The 21,019-nt window shown below is 38.1% G+C and overlaps 1 protein-coding gene across 1 annotated transcript in view; it reads right to left on the reverse strand.

Annotated features, from left to right (window-relative positions):
- Window positions 1–21,019, reverse strand: part of SPAG16 (sperm associated antigen 16) — a 404,854-nt gene that overhangs the window by 111,858 nt on the left and 271,977 nt on the right. Inside the window, 1 exon segment of the mRNA XM_075755745.1 lies at window positions 10,694–10,759. Coding sequence (XP_075611860.1) covers window positions 10,694–10,759 — 66 coding nt within the window.

The following is a 21,019-nucleotide window of genomic DNA, read 5'->3' on the forward strand; positions in this document are numbered from 1 at the left end:
TAAGATGCTCCCTGTGGGACACATCCTAAGTCACTTAACTCTACCACCATTTTATATGCGTCGAAGTGAATATTTTTAAGAGAAGGAATCATTACCTCCCACATTTACAGCATGAAGCACATCAGAAACCTGATGAGAATTATTACCTCAGGCCTCGTTGTAATGCAAAAACTAACTACACTTAGAAAAAAATAACAGGGGGCACGCTCAGCAGAGTCCCATCCCTGTGCCACCCCACCCTGCAGGGTGGAATTGGCCTTTCTGAGCAGCAGCGAGCAAGGGCAGAGGGATCTCAAGAGAATCCAAGCAGGGGCAGGGGAATCTGCTGTAGTCATTACAGGGAAAAAGATTTTTATGTCCAATTAAGCCAAATGAATTATGTAAAATATGATAAAGATGGAGGAAAAAATGCAGATGTAGTCCATTATTAGAGTGATGACTAATCAATCACCACCCATTTTTGAAATATCAGGCTTAAATCATTCCAGTTTCAAATGAAAATAGCATCTTCTTAGAAAGACATGGAATTACTTAGCCAGGCAAAAAGTACAGCGCTACACTGATTACCACTTTGAAAGCGTAGTGGTCTATTTTTAATAATTATTTTCATCAAGAGTGGGGGAAAAGGGATGACTAAGGGTTATTTACAGGCAACACCAGTGTTTTCCCATCTGCTTTTTTACTAGTTTTTTCCTTTTATAGTTTCAACTTCTGCATCATGATCAAAGTGACAAAGGACCATTTATGTTTCAAAGCAACGGAACACCCAGAGCTCAAGCAACTGGGGTCTGGTCCTCACTCCCTGGGATGTTTTTTACAGCTTTGAATAGACACAGACTGGTGAGACACCAGCTCTTCTGGAGGCAAGGTGAATCCAAGACATTGATGCAGAAAGAATCATCTCTCAGAGCTTCACTGTTGATTCTCTCCAGAAGAAGGAACAGAAGAACCCTCCAACTTTATTAGCAGTTGTCAATGAACAACTCCTAATTTTGCACTGTGTAGTAGAACTGGTACAACTTGCTGTAAGAATTTTACTGTTTTTGCTGTACCTATTGTGATTACCAATCTATTTTAATCCCTTGATATTATGGTTTAATGTGCAGGTTTTGAGAGCGTACTGACTGTGCATGCTCCATGGCAAAAGCACCCACCTCCTCTAATCCAGCTCTACGTGCACTGTGAGCATTTGAACAAACAAGCAATACAGTATCTATTATTAAAAAACATTATGGATTCAAAACTATAAGAATCTGTTCAAAGGTCTCTCTCAATCCCACTTACACAGCAATATCAGCCCCCACCCCACTAGCTCAAAGGAGATGCCTCAGGATAACTGATGTTTGATGGCTGTGGGAAGCAGGGATCATTCCTGTCCCAGCTCCAATTCTTTTGCTGGCTCTTTTTCCTTCAGGCACCCCAGCAGCTGAGGTTCATAGTGAATGTGGTAAGTCAAAACATGCCTTACAGATATAATAGGGGAATTTGGTGTCAACGCTTTCCTCTTTCACATAATGCTGCAGTCCAGAACACAGACATACTGATCACTTACTGTAACGAAGATGAAAGAATGCTAGCTCATCAGAAGTGCTGTAAAAACATAGCATTCTTCAAATTAGCCACTCTAAATTATGGTCCAAGATTAAATACTTTGCAATTACTGCTGGTACATGCTGGAACCCGACCAGCTTCAGCTCTAACATGACGACTGTCTGCAGGTACTCAGAAGCGTGCAGTTGGGAACGGCAAATCCTGGCGGGAAACACAAAGGAGACAGAGAGGCATGAGGGGAAGCGCTGACTGAGGGGTGAGTGCTGTTAATGCAAACAACCAAACCGAGCAAAGAACAACCAGACAGTCCTCAGGAGAGGTTTTGAGCAGAAGGGAAATTTATTGCAGAAGGATAGAGGCACATAGATGCCTCTCTAATGTGATCAGTGATTAAAAGTCTACTACTATTAGAAAGTGACGGACAAACAAATATATCAGGAAGTGGAAAAAACATCTGGAGAGATGTCTGTGCTGCTAAATGAATGGGTATGTGGGCCATTGCATACTCAGAAACTTGAAGATATCGAGATAGAATTTTTTCACTACTTATCCCCATTTTCTCAGTGATGATTTTGATCAAGATGAAGAGTATCCTAAAATGATGTTATTTCTAGGTTATTAATTTTCTCTTTTCAGAGCATATGGAGACTCATAAAGAACATCCCTTGTGTCCTCCAAAGGAGAAGCTCCATTAAAAGCAATCAATGGAAATGGCAGAACTTTGTTGCAGCAGAATTTCCAGTTCTACTGACTTTCAAAAGCAATGATGGATCATGGGTCTCTTGTTTGTTTACACGCACTCTGCAGGCTTTCCTCTTGCTGTGTGAAACAGAGGGAATCTCTCTTTCCTTTGCCACATCAAGTAGCATGAAGTGCCTTGTGGTGTTCGAGGAGAACAACACATGCTAGGCTTGCAGAAGTCCTTTGCATAAATTTACATATGAAACCCAAGATCACTGCACTCCCTGCAGAGTTACTGCTAGCCATAGTTGACATTGCACTTGAAACAGTACTGCAAAGAGAGCAGTATCTTTTGCAGAGAGGTTTAAAAGAATCAATTTTGGTTTTGCTTTTTAACTATCAAAGAAGTGCCTTTGAATTCTGGGAGCTGTGCAGTGAGAGGAGGAGATGAATGATAATTGCCATTACTGGCTTTTCCCCGCATTCTGAGAGATGCCATGAATAAAGTGAAGTTAGGTGCCATCATCACCTGATTAGACATTCCTGAGAGCAATAAGCATAACAAATTCCTAGGATACGCACTGTTTGTGTACAGGGATTTTATTGTCATTCAGTTCCTTAAAGCCTAAGTAAGTACATTTTTAAAAACTGGGTAGTATCCACCACAATAATGTTAAAATATAGATGTAATACATACTTCCATAAATTCATAAATTAGTATTAGTGGCAATAGATCTATTGCTGAATTGTGAAATTGTCCATTTTAAAATGCAGAACATTAAGTTGCTGAAAGAAAATAAGCGTCAGTAAACTACATGTGCTTTTTTTAAGCAGAAACTATCAAAGGAAGATATAAAATGAAAAAGTTCAACTTAATATTTGACTCTATCTTGTCTTTGGGCATTTTTAAGGGAAACTAAATGTACAAAGAAGAAATATCAACAACATATAAAATGTATTCACAGAAGCTTGCCCAATTCTGGTTCGTGTATTAATGTTTCTCCCAGTTTCAAACTATTTCAGGTGAAAGAATGATCAGTTCAACAAATCTCATCCCATTATTTCAAGAACTACCTCATCAAAAAACAGCTAAATACCAAAATAGAATAATCCGCATTCCTATCCCTGATGGCTTTCAGCTCTGCATTCTCAATTATTTTCAGATTAAATCATTCTGATATTCAAGTACCTTCTAACAGTGATATTTATTCAACTACAGATTAATTGCATTTTCATAACAGAGAGGCCTTTCCAAATTTGGCCCTACTTTCACTCTTGCATAAATTCATTTTAAATCCAACTTTGGATTGTATAAAGCCACGTACTACACAACCACATACACAGCATTGTTTCAAGCTTCCTGCTTTCCTTTGGCCATGACTGGATAAGTAGTAAACAGTTCAAGAGTCCTCTTACCAAACAGAAATCATTGGTCTAAACTAAACCCACTTCTCTAACCCAAATTTAGTTTCAGCCCTTCTAAGAGTTAACTTTGCACAAACATGCTTTTTGCTGGAAGAGGTTTTACCTCTCTGTAACTGATGCAAAACCATATCCGATAGCACCTATTTTAGCGGTAAACTGGCTAACGTAACGCGAGCCCCTGTCCACACCTGACCACAGCAAACTGGGAGTGCTGGGCGAGCTGGAGGTGGGCAGATTCAGCGTGAGCAGCCACGTCTGGAGCCCTGGCCTCACCACTCAGCGCCAAACGTCTGCAATCGCTCCCATCCAAGGCAGTGATACCAACGGCACTGCGGATGAAAGTCTCACAATTTATTGAGAAAATGACTGTCACATGAAAGAGCAACAGGATAGAGTGTAGGGATGCTATGCTGCTTTCTCATGTATTTTAAAACATTATTTCCTGTGAAATACCACATAGAGAGGCAAGTTAGACTGTATTGCAGGTGGGAAATTGAATTTAAAAGAATCTAGATGGATGTTTGTATTCTGATTTTGTTTGTTTTGCAAAATGACATGTTTAAGAACCAGCTGTTAAAATGAAAAATGAATTATGCTGGGGTCTGGACCCACCGTGTACATCTGCCACAGGAAAGTCTGGCATGCTGGGCCAGGAGATGTAATTTTAAAAAATTCTTATTCCTTAGGAAACACAAATTAATTCTCCTTTAAGAAAGAAGGGCAAAGTTTTCCACACTGCTGGCAGTTTTGCATGCTAAGCAGCACTTGCTTCATGTATTGTATACACAGAGGGTCACATTCACTGCAGACTTAAGCAAACAAAATCACATTAAGGGGGATAATCTCTTTTTCTTTCAGCTATAAGCAAACGGACATAACAATGTGTTTATATTCGTAAATACAAAGTTTGAAAACATAAAAGAAAATACTGTATGGTCAGTTTATTATCAGTTTCTGCTGAGGATCTTTCCAAGGGCCAATCTGACCTAAAATATACAGGTTTTTGGAAGTTATTCAAAAACAAATTATGTCAAAGCTAGTTAAAAATTACGCCACGTTTCCTCCTCTTGGGCTTTACAGAGTTGTCTAAAATCCAAATGTCTATGCATTACCCCAAACTTTTATCATGAAGAGTTGAGACAAAGCTTCATCGTATGCCAATATTTAAACAAGAGCAAAATCTGATTAAAAGCTTCAATTAGAAAAGTTAAATATTTCATTTACTGCTGGTTCAAAACAAATTAATGGGATTGTATGATTGCAGACACCTGCCCTGCTTCCTACCCCACGTTCCTCATCTACGCCGTCTCCGTGTGGTCCACTCCTGGAGCACAGAAGTCTCAGTGATCATGACTACAGATTTTCAGCCATCATGGTACATGCAGCTTGCTCCCACGGAAGAGCAGCTGTCCCTCAGTTATTTTACTTTTACAGAGTGCAGGTGCTAGTGGACACCACGTTAACCTGAGGTATGTCTTGCGCTTGCAGCACCGAGACCATGTGGAAGAACTGCCTATGGTAAGAGGAAATCAAGTCTACGGTAAATGAAAGAAAGATATAAACCCTGAGGCTGGAGGAGAAAGGTCCTGTGGCAGGATGAGCTGTTACCTTACCTCTCATAATACAAAGTGTCAAACACTTAAAACAAAAGAAGGTGAATTTTCTTGACCTGTGATTATTTTCAGATTATTTAGTAATTTTGACAGGACTGGGTTTAACACCTCAAACAACTAAATTACACTGGGGAGAACAGAAAGGCTGGTTAATTCCAAGTTTCTGAAGGCAACTTGGGCCTTGATTAAACAAACTTCAAGACTAACAGAATTTTTTTTTTTTCTTCCCCAGAAGAAATTATAACCGGGAAATTGATCCAAAACTAATCCAGGAAGCCAAATTTCTTCCAAACTAAGACAGCGAATGAACTGCCTTTTGCCTGATTTAGAAGCACAGAGGTAAACACTAGCGACAATTGGTGCATTTAAACACTGACAGTTTCTCTGTCACCATCATCTGCTATGTGTGAAAGAAAAAAAGATTTTTCTCTGTCATTGATTTATCCAGGTGTATGACACATTACTATTTTTTTCTTTGCAAACGATCTCTGATAAGAAACTAAAAACGGTGATGGGAAACCAAATGAGACCATCAAGGTGTGACGTTTAAAAATCAGCCTCAGATTTTTTTCAGTCCCATTGAAGCACCTTTGCTAAAAGGCCATCTCATGTCTCAGAGACACAGAAATACAGCACCTTGGGGAGCCAACCCTCGCACAAACCAAGGTGTCATGAAGTTCATGGCCTTCTGAACACGGTCAGCTAAGTCCATACATACCAGAGCTTCCTCACAGAAAGATCTGGAGGAGTTATTTTACTTCTAGGATATCTGGTAAGACATATTCTTACTTGTTTATCCAGCCTTCCATATTAAGACTCTGATATCAGAGTTGGATAGCGAGTATATTTAAATGGATCAAAATAAAGATGGATCTACCCGATTCTTCTAGAGTGGTTTCAGAACATCTCACCTGGTCTCCACGTAATGCGTAAAGCAGCCACATACATGGTAACTGTAGGGGTATGTGAATACCAATAGCATCGGAGATGATGGGAAGCGATTAAACAGTACGCCTGGCCGAGGGAAGAGAGCATTTCAGCAAAATGACTTCCAGAAATAGGGAATAACGTGAACATTTCAGAGAATGGATGTGGAAGTGGAGTCTACCACAGTCTTCTGAGAATTTCACTATTATCAGAAAGAGCTTTTTGCCAACAAGTGAAATGAGAATATTTTGATGCAGATTTTATTCTTTGCCATGACACTGAGACAGAATAGATTTATTTTTTTTACTTCTAACAACGTTCAATGGCCTGAAAATGGTTAACTAATGATACTAAAATCTGTATTTAAAATGTAATTCAGTTCCGTAATTATATTTCTTATGCATGGAGACAGAAATAAACTAGAGGAAGCACCTATTAGTCCTTTTGCATGTATAATTGAACACGTTTGATATTACTAGGTAACCTTTGTAAGTAACTGGCTTTGAGTTTATGCAAAGAGGTGAACACTTTGAATACATAAATAACAATAAGAGCAGATAGGTTTTTGATTTTGTATTCTGTTCTTTTCTTGTTTGTGTCTGTAGATGCAGTCAGACATCCCTGGCTTTATTTGGCCATCATAGAAACATCTGAAAGATCTGACTTTTGCATCATTTGGGTGCAGTAATGAATAAGAACTGACATCAAATATCAATATTATTGGCCCAGCTAAATGGTAGCTGACATCCAACTGGACTGCTGAAGAGGTAAACAAAATTGAAATTTTGTTTTTGTTTAAAAACTGTCTGACATTATTTGTCCTTCAGTAAATCAATGGAAGAATGACCTAAATGCTGTTTGCATTTTGGCTTGGGGAGGTAAAATCGGGTAGTTGCTATCAAGCATATTTTTTATAGTCTTTTAGGTTTTCCTAATATAAACTGTAATTCCAAAACCACTTTTTTGTTTTAAGGAAACTTGGTAACCTTTGTAATGATTTCTTAACCTGCAGACATCATACAAACACAGCATGGCAGATACATACACAGGTGAATGATAATCATACTCTTACTTAAACACAAACACATAGACAGACACATAAGGGAGCAAGTTTTGTTCTACTTTAAATTCTAACGATATAACCAAGCATCTATAGTCTTCATACTTAATTAGCATAGGTGATTTGCCAAGCTGGGAAAATGCTGTGCAAAGTATGTGCAAAACTTATTTCAAATGCTACTTAGGCCATACTTAGGTTTTACAATACATGCCAATGTTCGAGAACAGATCACCATTCCTTGTATGAATTCTACTGCACGAAATGGCATTGTTTTTCCCTAGTTATTGATAAAACCATGTACTAATGTAAAAATGTTAGTGCTTTGATTTTTCATCTTTGCATGAATTATGCTGATGCATAACATCCTCTCCGTAATCATCCACAAGTCAGAAGGAGAGGGCAGAGCTGACTTGGACAACCCTGCCTTGATGTCCAGACGTAGGCACTTTGTTAGCCAAGGGGCTCCCACCACCACCTTTTGCCCACTGTGAGCCTACATTTGTGCAGTCATACGGAATCCAACAATTAAATGGGGTCAATTCGAATCCTGGTAACATTCAAAAACTGGGGAAATCACTTTGCCTCTTAGGTGCAGTATCTTTACCTTCCCAGGTAAAGGTATGTTCACATTCACATGTATCTTTTACTGTACTCGGAGCCTTTGAAGAGAATTGGAACACACAGAGTAACCTATAAAAATCCATTCTTACAAGCACACGCACATAATTCTACTCAAAGGCTTAGCCCTCAGTGGAAAAGAAACATCTGAAACATTTTTCTCTACATAGTTGTGTTATGGGGACATGGGAGTAAAAGGGTTGGTAACATTAACTTTTAGGAGGAAAGATGCATTTTTATATGGCTTCAGCTCAAAAGCAGCTATGTGAATTTTGCTCAAATTTTGTCAAACTTTCCACAGGCAGAGAACCAACTTGGAAAACTGCAGAATTTATATGCTGCTGAAAGTACTATCTTTTAAGCCCTGACATCACCACAACTACAGAAGTTTCTATCGGGGGAGTGTGACTACCCACCAGATTCTCCAGAGAGCTCGTGTCCCAGGAAGGCAGCCTCCAACAAATGGCCATGGTTCAGGTGCCAAATTGGCAGTTATGTTCCATACAACAATTGCTAATTATGGACTCTGAACACTATTAAGAGTTCTGGCTTTAAACATCACCCACTTAACAAAAAATTATTAACTAGTTTCAGAAGCATGGTATAGTAAATAACTCAGATTTAAGCAGTTTCACAGTTTAATGAAGATTTATTCAATTTGTACAAATGTATTATTCTTTTTTTCCTTCTTCCTCATATATTACTCTTCCTCTAAAATACGCGTTACACACTGCCTGGATGGCGCTCTGACCTAACTGGAAAATTTGTTCTTTTTTCTTCTATTTTCTCTACAGGACATTGTGCAATTAGAATTTCATGTTCTTTCAAAACTCCTTTGGGCACCAAGCAGCCTGCGACATGACTGTCACAAGCCCACTGAAGTGACTTAGGAGCCCACTTATACTGACCTATATCCTACACAGAAAAAGGAGTGAATCTCTTGGGATCTTTTACCATTACAGAACTGCACCCACAGAATCTGACCCTATAGAGAAAACTTCTGACAAAGCATGGGATCTGCAGACCTGTGACATCAGGAATAATAAAAAAATAAATATATGTATATTTTTTTTAAAATTCAAAGTAGGTTTCTGTAAGCAATCAGCATTCTGTTTGGCCATTTCAGACTTAAGAAACCACTTTTCCAACAAATCTTTGCCTGGCTGCAAAGCTTTTTTGGCCAGGTCTAACCATTGGGCTTTCTGTCAGCCACTCTGGAAGTGATACTGCACCTTTGTTCAAACGGTCCAAACCTCCAAAATCTTTCCAATAAAAGTATTTTTGAGACTACTAATGTTTCTACAAAAAACTATTTTCCTCATAAAACATGCAGCTTTTAACAAAAAGATTTAACAACAAAAAAAAGTCACTCAAAACATCTTAACTAACTGGCTTAGGGTGGAATACTTTAGTTTCTTAGTGAGCAAACAGCAGAGGGTAAAAGAACAGTTCTTTGGTTGAAATACAGCACTTGCTTTGCTAGCCAACCAATGTGACAGCTATAACTTGTACCACTCAGGACCAGCTACTTAGTCTTTTCAGTAGTTTTCCAGTACATACAGAGTTAATTTATATAACTGCAATTACAGCTTCTGAAATTATATTCCTCACTCAGTTTAATCAATGCTGCACTGGATGTTTCCATTTTTACTAATTCAATCATTGAGAATGTCACCCAATGATTTTAGTCTAGAGTTTAATGCCACCTATAATATTCTTTATCAAAATAACATGCTTATCTGGAAGATTATCAACACACAGTCTTTCAGCTTCCTGCTAATCATTATAGGTCACATTAGAGCATGAGGCTCTTTGTAAATACGTTAAAGACAGTGTCATAGTATTGCCATAGTATTTCCCTCACAATTCTTGCTGCTGTTGAATATTCTTTGTTCTACACTACAGTGTTTCAAAATACTGAGAGGCAGGTTGTTCCTATCAAATATACAGATACACGCACGCGGCCAAGAAAGAATTAAGATACTTTAGGAATTCCTAATCCCCTCCTCTTATCTAAGATTATCCCAGACTTCCTGCTACCCCTCCGGTTTACCCTATAAACACATAGGGTTGACATAAGCAGTTGGTAAAGCAGTAGCTGATACTGAACAAGAGGAGAATATTCAGGATATCCTACAGTAAAAATCAGTACCTTCCTCTGCTTGTAATGATGGCGGCAGTGAGAGCACAGGGAGCATGAACACTGTTGAGATGTTTCTCAGGAAAGATGGTACCTAAGAGAAAAGAGTGCAAGGGGTAGCAGAAACCAGCATATGCCTCACCACTTCCACACCAGTTTTAAAAAGTAGTGTGGCTGGAAGAGCTGGAAGAACCATATGTCACAAATGTTTTGATCATTTCAGAATATTTCATATCACCTCAAAGAAACATTTTGGAAAAATTACTTCTCTTCCAAAGTTCCCATCCCATTCAGATCACAGTCTGTTACCAACCCCAATCAAAATTATCCTTTTTAGACACAAAATTAACCATCCAGGCAAAAAACCAAACAGCAAATTTCATTTAAAGTAAGTAAATGATCATAACAAAGGAGAATGGCTTAAATACCAAGATACCATGCACTGATCAAAGGAGAAAGGAGGTAGGCACAGGAGAGGACAGCTTTATTATAACAGTCTCTGGGACTCTGCTCTGTGTGCGCTACACTGAACCGATCTAGAAGTCATTGATAATACTGAATTCAGCTGCAGAGGTATCCTATTTCACCAAAGTGCAGGACAGTATTTACCAGAGCAAGGAACATGATTAAAAAAAAAAAAAAAAGGAAATCCATATGAAATCCGTAAGCAGAATTTACCTTCATATTGAATGTAGCATGATTCTAGGAATGCAGGTGACCGTAGAATGTGTAAACATGGAGACTCTAGGAATTAAACATAAAAAGAAAGCAATTAAATAAGTTCTAGTGATATAAATTATTCTATACCCTTGTAAACAGAAAGACCTTGATTTTATGGTTGCGTGCAAACCAAGGTGCTAAAAACAACTAGGTTGCTAGAAGAGGAACCCATTTCTCACAATTACTAAGGATATATCTCCTTACTTCACATAATAGCTAGCAGAAAAGGTGCATTCAGATATCATGAAAAAAAGCCATCTCCTCGCCAGAGGGTTTGAATTGGAAGGTGTGATCGCTGCTTCCAAAGACTGAGCTCTTGCTCTTAGGCAGTGATTCAGTACATGTCTCTCGATATTCCACACACACCATTAAAGCCTTCCTTAAGGAATCACAAGCATGAAATCAAAATTAATTATCTTTTGTCATCTTCCACATTGGTCTGTAAGCGACCTGCATAGTGCAGTAACATATGTCAGATATCATGACTGATATCTGACTTGTTCTCCCAGTACAGGAGGCATCCAACCACAGTATCTCCTGCTAAAAAAATTAAGTCTTCAAGATGGGAAGACAGAGGTATTACAAACAGATGTGCTTCTCTGTTTTTATAAAAATCACTAGTTTCTTGGGCAACAGTAACAAAAAAGCTTTCTATTAAAAGTGAAACCCAGCTTTGAACAGTGTAATCTTTCACTCCAAGAAAACATTTTATTGACACTGGAATCGAAAGACAATTTCTTGCATTTTTCTGGAGAGAAGAAAAAAACCCCAAACCAAGATCTGAAATTCCTCTACTCATCCCAGTAGTTCTTCTTTGTACTTATTCCAGCTTGAATCAATCTCTCGGGAGCTGGGGTAACATAGGTTAATCATACCTCTTTCATGCTGTTAGGGTTTCTACTATCAGCTTAATTCCATTATTATTTTCCCAATCTGAAAAAAAAAATAAAAATACATACACATATCTATATCTCGCTCCTCCTCTGATGTAACATATTTGGATTATCTTTTTCTCTGACAAAACCTCCTACATTTTTATCATCAGCATGCTTTATCAGTATATTCTCACTATTTGCAACAAGTCCTTTCAGGAAAGTAGTTAATGAGGTTTGACCACAAAGTAATTCTGGAGCGACACTACTCGATAATACTCTGTAGTTCATATTACATATCTGAACCATTTAGGAGAACTCAGTCCAACAAAACAGCAGTAAAAGGGGATTAGATTGCTGTTGTAAATATCTCAGGGGTTAAGAGCAAAGAGGGAAAAGAGCTATTGAAGCTGAAGAGCAGTGCTGATGCAGGAACATATGGGTATTCATTATCTGCAGATAAATTTCAGTTGGAAATTAGAAGACAGTTCTCAACCAGTGAGATACGAAAACTCCCCTCCACTCCAAGTAGTGGGGATAAAAAAAAAATAATCTCATTAATTGTAAGAAGCTGCTCGAGAAGTCTGGAAATAAATGACCTTCTCCGTGATCTTGTCCCTGAACTTGGAGACCAAGGAGACTCGTTCCAGTCTTGTTCATACGGCATTAGAATACAAATCTCTGATAAAGCCCAGCATTTAATGCTTCACAGAATTCCTTTTGTTAAAAACTGTCACCAAAAAGAGACAGCAGTCTACTTTGTCAAGCACCATGTTGTATCTTACAGTATTTTTTATTTACCTTTCTGTCTGGAAGTAGTCTCTGCTTCGAGGCTGCATATACTATTGAGATCAAACTAGGAAATTACTATTATTCTCACGGAAGGATTGCAAGACAAACATAACAAGAAAAAAAGGGTCTGGACTATTAAAAGCAATTTGCTATCTTTAGAGAGCAAGCACACCATCCACTTTAGCATGAAAAGGTTGCCAGAGTGCAGTTCTTGAGTCCTCCACAGTTTTCAACAGACTTAGGGGGGGGAAAAGTGCTAAAAAAACTCCACGGAAAATACTTGTATATTTACATGATTTCTAAATAATAAAATCTCAACCAATAAGTCCTGATAAAAAAGAAAATTTAAATAATTATTATCCAATTATAAATTCACTGTTTGAATAGAAATGCGATTACACAAAATTCCCAAGATACTGACAGACAAATTAAATTTGATAATAATAACATAATAGGCAAATATAACCAAACACATAAGAGCAGTCTAGCAAGAAAAAAATTTCAAGGACTTAAAATCTACCTTGTGGCCTAGCAGCAGTATCAATTGTACCCAGTCCATGGTAACAACCCAAAAGTTGGTGCATGTTAGCCCTTGTAAAATAACTGCTGTTGCTCAGCAGGGCATAGTATTTACCCTCAGACACTCTCAAACAACAACATATACACAGTAATCTTTCCACAAATACAGAAAAAGCATGCTATCACAAACCAAAAATAAAAAGAAAATCACATGGACACTGTGCCACAAAACTAACGTGAACTTTCTGATTTCCCTTCCATAAGTCAATTCAGTATAAACCACCTGAAAAGGACTTTTAAAAGAGTAATAATAATAATAAACATTAAAAAAGCTAGACAAAGCCAATGGTTCTGTAAAGTGTTTCTCAATACTAGTGCTGAAACTTAATTTCCAAAGTGCCACTTTATTTTTATTCAATGCACAGCTAGTGTTTCCTTTACCAACACCATGAAATCTGAGTTTTGCAGACATAGATGCCATAAAAATAAAACTTGAAAGCTTACCATTTAGCTGTAATGTCCCAGCAAAACCAAACAGTAATAAATATTCTCTGGATCAGAGCGCATGTTAAGATAGCACTGAGCTTTCAGCATCAAGAGCTCAGCAGTAAGTTACTGATACCCCTTTTGCACATGCATTCTGCTTTTCAGTCTTTAATTATAAAATAACCTACTGTAACACCACCAAGACCCCTGCTTCATTCCATGTGGAACTGAACCAAGTGTGAACAGGGTGTCCAACTCCCAGGCTTAATATCCCTTGAAGCGAAGTTTGGAGCACTGCTTCTTCAGGGGAACTTCACTGGAGCACCTTGCAAATTGGTCCTTAGCTTACTAACAGCTTCTTATCATCCAGGAACCAGCTGTATGTATCTGCCCATTTAACTGAATTTCTTTAAGGTTCAAGACGAGCAGAGGCAAACATCTGGGACTTGTATCACAAGAAAAGAGCAGAGGAAAAATGAGGAGCTTGTCTTCACATTAGGGGAGATGTCCGTTAAGGAAAATTACCTTCAAGGTCTCACTGACCATTACCCTGCTGACAGAGATAACATTATCACAAATTGAGAACAGGAGAAACAACAAAACGTCAGAGCAGAACTCTGCAGCTGTAAAAAGGCCCATTTTTTCCACATTTAAGCCACAGGGTCTATCCAGTCTCCTTGCATATGACATGCTAGCAGTATAAAGGGCAGTAAATTATGGAGAATACATTATTGTTAACTGAGTTATCAGGTCTTGATTGAAATATTAATGGAGGAAATCTCAGTTCTATTCACTCCTTGAGCTACTGCCCAATTACATTAATAACCACACATTCTTCCTCTGCAGAAAAGACAGATAATAGCAATGTTCAAAAAAACCCCAAAATATGAAGTGTTCTGCATTGTTGTTTTTTTTTTTTTAAAAATGATTATTCACACATGCACACACATATATAATTTTCCATTTTGAAACCCAGAAATTAACATTAGAATCAGCAGTTAGAAACACCGTGGCATTATGTTATGGAGCCTATCAACCTCTCAGCTTCCACTGAGCACAGACATTAATTGCCTACCTTGGACTGGAGCTATCTAAAAGACTTTTTTTAAAAAATGAAATCCAGTATTTTAGAAAAGCAGCCTGACCTTTGGAACTATGGATCTGTGAACAGTAATTCTGCTGCAAAAGTAGTTAAACAAGTAACCTAAATTCAAATGATTTTTTATTCTTACTTTTACAGGATAAAAGCCCAAGATTTTGGAATCAATAGTGAAATTCTGCTGTAAATCCTCCCTGTTGTGTCCATATAGATACACAAATACCAGGGCAAGACAAGACAGGCTGAAGACAATCATAATTAATATACTACAGCTTCTTTGCATTGGTAGAATTAAGTTCAACCATTAACTATGTAACAGAGCAGCTGAATCTTCCTATACTTATTTTAGTTACCAGTTTAGCAGCAGCAGCAACAAACTCCCAAACCTAACAAGCCATAATTCAAGCACCTCTGGAACAAACACACAACCAAAACCTGTTGAGCATCATTTAAAAACTACTCATGTTTTTTTAAACTCTGCCGGTTTGGTTATTTTTCTGGACTTTGAATGCCCCGCTATACATGAAAGTCTGACATGAACAGACTTTACCAAGTTCAAAAATCAAGATAACAAATCCATTAGATGAAGCTGAGCCTAATATATTAGGTGCAATATGTAATTATCTTTATTAGTGTGGTATGATATGAGCTTTTAGATAGAAACATCCAAGTATGTGCTTTATCTAAACAGTATTCAGATAAAAGATTTATTTGTAATTTTTTGGTTCATTTACAAATTAACTCAAAGAAATATGTTCATTTAGAAGGACTGAACTAAAGAAGGTATGTGAACCATAAAGCACTCAACAGTGGAACTCTTCACCTAATTGTCTTTATTAAAACAAAAAAAACCCAACAGTTTTTATGAAAGGTTTAATTTCATTGGGGGTAGGGAAATAGTATCTTGAATGAAACTTCTGATCTTACATAGGTAACGTTTTTCCAGATACTCAAATAATCTAAAGCTTAGGAAGGTCACTTCACTAGACTTGAACTTTTCCTAAAGCAAAAGTCATGCTAAGTGGACCGTGATGACTGGCTATGGACTCACTGGGGATGGTCTAACCTTTCTTGCAATTTCCCTTGCTGAATATGGCCAAGGACCTCCCTTTTTACAGCAAAATTAAAAGCATGACTCCTGCTCAAATCCTTGCCTTGTTCACAACATGGTCTGCCTGCTTGGTCTACCTGCGTTTCGCATCAGCAAGGCACTAGCAAGCTTGGAAGGAAACGCATGACATATCCAGCAGCCTGTGGGCTCTGAAGTCACCCCATGCTGCAGGGGAATCACCTGCATTGTTGCCTTGAAGTTGGCAACACAGAAAACATCAAAAGGGATTTGGATCTCTCTATTTAAGCACAAGCTATAACAAGGTGACTTTTAAAAGAGAGAAAACTCATTTGCATGGGCTATGATGAGTAAACATAGAAACTAGAGGAAAGAATCTAAAAACACCTACCCCCACCCCAGCCCGTAAAACCTCACTTCAGCAATTTCCTGCCTCACACGGAGCCTGCATGCGTCCCCTGCAAGGCCAGCCCAGCTGCTCGCAGACAGAGCCGCTCTCCTCTCCATCTGCCCCATCCTGTCTCATCCAGAGGGATGAGACTCAGAGCAAGGCAAAAACGCATCCATCTCCCAACTACTCTCTCAGAGACTTTTACGAGCACATGATGTACAGTATGTGTACAGTAAGCACTGAACACATTTGGAAAACAATTTTACCATCTGTCACCACAGGTTTACTCAATAAGCTCAAGCACAGAGCCTTCAGCGTGGAGTTTACTTCTGTTCTCCTCGCTTGGAACAGACCCTGGGGAAGAAAAATCATGCAGAGAAGACTGTTTCTTGATGTTAGACCAAGGGTAAGGCCAGGGCATTACTCCGATGCTTTGTAATCCTGGTTTTGGGTAATAAAATTAACTCACAGCCATTATTAGTGTGCCTTACTACACATGGATTCACAGAGGCAGGTATGTACATCAAAGCTGAAGTACATCAGCTGTTGGGCTCTCTGCTATTACGGTGATCTCCCTTTCCCACAGATAGCTTGCCTTTTTTTTTTTTTTTTAAAAAAAAAAACTTTATTCACTACATCTTCCTAAAGAAAGAGAATTTTCAATCTCTTTAAAATGCATGAACTTATATAACAACTTTCATACTGTGAAACATTAAAAACTTGAGAAGCAGCGTTTTTCTAAAGCTGGTAGTTAATAGAAACTAGAAATAGAGCTCTGCCTGCCAGCTAAGCCTAACGCCATGCTTTTCATCACAGACCAGCCTTCCTTTCACTCCAGAGCTGGTAACACCTGCTATTAAAAACATGGAAAAAACTAAAGTAACCTTGCTCTGGGACGTTCCTGAACTATCTCTTGTTTCTGCATCTGAACTCTCACCTGAACGTAGCATTTATATGTCTTTTGCACTGAACATGCAGTCATATTCATTTTTCTTAATTGGGAGGAAAAGTATGTTTCTAGGCCAAGACCTGTTCAAAGTGAACCTCTAAGACTCCTAAAAAAACACAAAAAACAGGAGTTTACAGTAGAAATGCTGACAGATGATATTCTTGCCAGCATAATATAACCTGACTCTAAGATAAATGTTTCATGAATTAAAAAAGTTGAAAAAAGCTCCTCTGTTCATCTTTGTTCTTGAGATGAAAGTGAATTATCTTTTTGTCTTCTACTGACACTTGGATTTTTGTACTGCAGTCTGTGGAAATCTGTAACCACAGGCAGTATTTAAACAGACATGACCATGTGGAATTCTCTCCTCACTAAACTCCTGCAAGAGACATCAAACTTCTAACTATATAAAGGAGGAAAAAAGATCTTATAGCAAGCAGACACCTTCCTGTTCTCTCTCTTCACAGAAGTGGGTAAAGTCATCTCTACTTAGAGAGGTCACCCACAAATGCAGTTCCACCTGCATGGCCATGACAGGCTATCCAGGGAGGGGGAGGGAGAAATTTCTTTGCTGGACCCATCATTCCTTTAAAAAAAAATAAACAGGGGAAAAGAACCAAAACAACACCAACCCTCAAAGATATTGAAATTCTTTCACTAAAAGCAGACCTGTACATTATTCCCCTGGCTGATATTGGCAGATGGCTTCAGTAACAGAAGCTACTGCATTTTAATAAGGATTTGTAAGGCAGGTGTACATACATCATCCTGTCAGCACCAAAAGAGCCCAATTTGGTAATTGCATTGCTCCTATCCAACGTAACTCCTGGAGTTTAGATGTTCCAGTGAGGGAAGGATCAGCAGTGCAAGAGCAGGGATGGCCAGAGAAATCCTATATGCTGAAGTCCATTAACTGCAGACTTCCATTAACTACAGTTAACTTCCAGTTAACTTCCATTAACTACAGCCTTCCCCCCTGCCCCCCTGCCCCCCCCCCCCCCCCGAATTATGTGGCCCATTTTTACTCTAACTAGAGTTTACTTTAAATTAACTTGGTATTCCAATACTTTGCAAAACATACCAACTATTTTCAGGAGACTAATGCGTCCATGACAGATACCTAGTAGGACTGTCTAACATTAAACATTATGAGATCTATTGCTTCAATGTAAAAAAGATCAAAAAGATGAATTATGAATGAGTGGAAGTTGCTGGTGGACTATAACTGGAAAACTTATGAGTGCAGGGAAAGCACAGAAAAGAAAGACAGAAGAATTTCTGTTGGCTTTGAAAATTAAATTATACAAAAGCAGAATAAAACAATGAATACATAATGTAATTATATATGACAAAAAGTGAGAGGGCTACATGGGAAACCCTTTCTTCCTTCCCACTTTTAAAGGCAGAGGGTTTCAAAGTTAAGTTTCATGCTTGGAAAGTTTTTACTTTTCCTCTGTTGAGGAGCGAACAGCACCTGGCCTGCAAGAAAACTACAAAAGGCATGGGAAGCTGTTGAGTTGTATATAGTTCAGCTTCTACACACGTACGACTTCCACATCTGAATCTGCCACTCCCATGCATTGTCTTTACTGCCTGCACTCAAGAATTGCGTTTCTTCACCTGCTAATCTGATCTTGCTCCTGTGACAAAAATCTTAAGAAATCAGCAACTGAGCAAAGCAAGACCATGCACTATCTTTTGATCTTACCTGAACATGAGAAGTTGTGTATCAGTCTGAAGGATTTTAGTGCTCTGAAAACTAGATGCTCAATTTCAGCCCAAATGTCAAACTGTTGCCTTTTGTGAATTCATACCATAGCACTGGTTATTTTTCCTAACAAGAGAAAGGAAAAACTAAGCGTTTTTAACTGAAAAAGACAGTACAGAGGCAAAAGCAGGTAGATACACAACTGTGCTATTAAATAAGACAAATGAGGAGGCTCAAAAGTTTTGTTTTTTTTTTTTAAAAAAAAAAAAGAAGAAAGAAAAAGCTGAAGAATTTATTCTCTTCAAAGAGTAAGTATAAATCAAGAGTAAGCTAATAAGGTCAAAGTTATTACTTGTCTGACAGCCATTTAGAAAGTGTTTACTTCTATTGGTATAAACGAATTTGTAAGCCTCCTGCATTCACACTGTGAATTTTGTTCTGGCAGTCATTACGCATCAAATGCATCTCATCCAAATTTAAAGTGGCAGATGTGCAGAGAAAGATACCAAAATGAGAAAAACAAAAAAGGGCAAACGTAACAGAACATGTCTGCAGTTCTCTTTTGTTAACCTGCAACTGCCGAATAGCACTCTTGGAAGTCAGGTTCTTCTTTCATCTCCATTTTCTCCATTAACCAACAGGAAGGGATCGACTAGTTCCCAAAGTAGGGGTCTTGCAAAGAAACCAGGAGCTGAAAAGAAATCAAAAGCACATCACTTGCCCACCACGATCTGTTTCCCAACTAATGCTGCTTTCGGAACAACAGTACTGCTGACCCGAGGGACCGAGATCAGAGAAAAGAATCCAGACTACTTGGCTAGAAACACTGAAGTTACTCATTGGAAAAAGAAATCACTGAAATAATAATAATAATAATGAACAGTTTCATTTTAAAAAGTCCTTAGATTTCAAAATTTGAAAAAAAAAATTAAATTATCACCAGTGGAAGAGGAGAAAACATCGAAATCAACTCCTTCAAACACACTGTCCACAGATTCTATACACCAGATCCTGCCTACACTGTCTACATATTCTGGGTGAAAGGAGAAAAAAGGATCGTAAGTGCCTAGCAAAATTTTTTCTCATCTTCTGCCAATTTCAAATTCAGAATTTTGTAAGTCTTCAAAATCAAATTCATGTCAATATTTTCAAAAGTGAGATCTTCTAGAGAAAAGAGAGAGTAAAGCGGGAAGGTCTAGGTAGTGGTGGAAATAGTTATATTTTCTAGTAAGTCTACTGGACGTCTAAGTTTTCTTTAGCATTCAAAGCACAAATACTTAACTACTATCTTGGTACCTCAATAACATGACATTTAACTTCCATTACATTTAGGAACAGGCAAACTTTGTCTCAAACTTGCATGCTTTATAAGTTATGGGCCTTATATATTTTTGGTCTCTTGTTCAGCTGAAATACAGAAAAGGCATCTTCCTTTTTGTCATTGCCTCATACTACCATGAGGACATATCACAAAATGTAACAGATCTGGAGCCTGCTGAAGCTAATGACAAAATTATTTCCAGTTTCATTCACAGAATGAGGACACTTGGTAATGCCTTTGCTAGAAAAAGGCTTTCACCTGATGTGAAGTTCCATTGCACATGCCATTACCTACACCAATTAATGTGCTTATGCTCAGACCAGAAGATGTGTAAATATATCCTTTTGACTTTTGTCATACAAAACATTCCAATTGGAAGTAACTTGCTGAATCTCAGTCTGAGGATTACCAATGTTACTCACTCACCACAGCACTGCTCCCAGTAGAAACCTGTATTCAGTCTCAGTGGGAAAGGAATTAGGCAAAAGACCAATTTTGAAAGTCCCACCTGCTATATAGAGCTTATTGATCATTTCATAGAAAAAATATTTTAATAATTTAAAATATACTCTAGTGGTTTAGCTTTGTTAAGCTTATTAATATTTCCCAATAAAGGTAATTACTTAAATGAAATAGGAATAAACATATTTTTTAATCCATCAATACTGGCACTCTGGAGACTGGACTTACAGGACTACAGAGTATGCAACTATTTATGTCGCCTTCAAAGAAGCACATGTAGAGGGATGAAACCAGAAAATCTTTACTGGGAATGTCCCACAACAAAACCGACATCATCATAAGTCATAAATACACACATACATACATATATGTAATAGTCCTTCATGTGCAAGAAGATCAGTCAAATAAGAAAAATATTGAAAAAAATTACTCCAAAGCAATATGAACACTTTCCCAAAAATGTTTTTGTCTGGTGCTAACAAAGTGATTGGGGACAAGGGGCGATAAAAACATTTAGCATCGGAGAAGCAAGAGCTCTTCATCTCTTTTAGCACCATTTTCCCAAGATGCTCACACCATGGCACAAGGTTGTAGAGGTACTGAAGAGAACTAAAAC

Source organism: Balearica regulorum, chromosome 6 (genome assembly GCF_011004875.1).
Source record: "Balearica regulorum gibbericeps isolate bBalReg1 chromosome 6, bBalReg1.pri, whole genome shotgun sequence".
NCBI lineage: Eukaryota > Metazoa > Chordata > Aves > Gruiformes > Gruidae > Balearica > Balearica regulorum.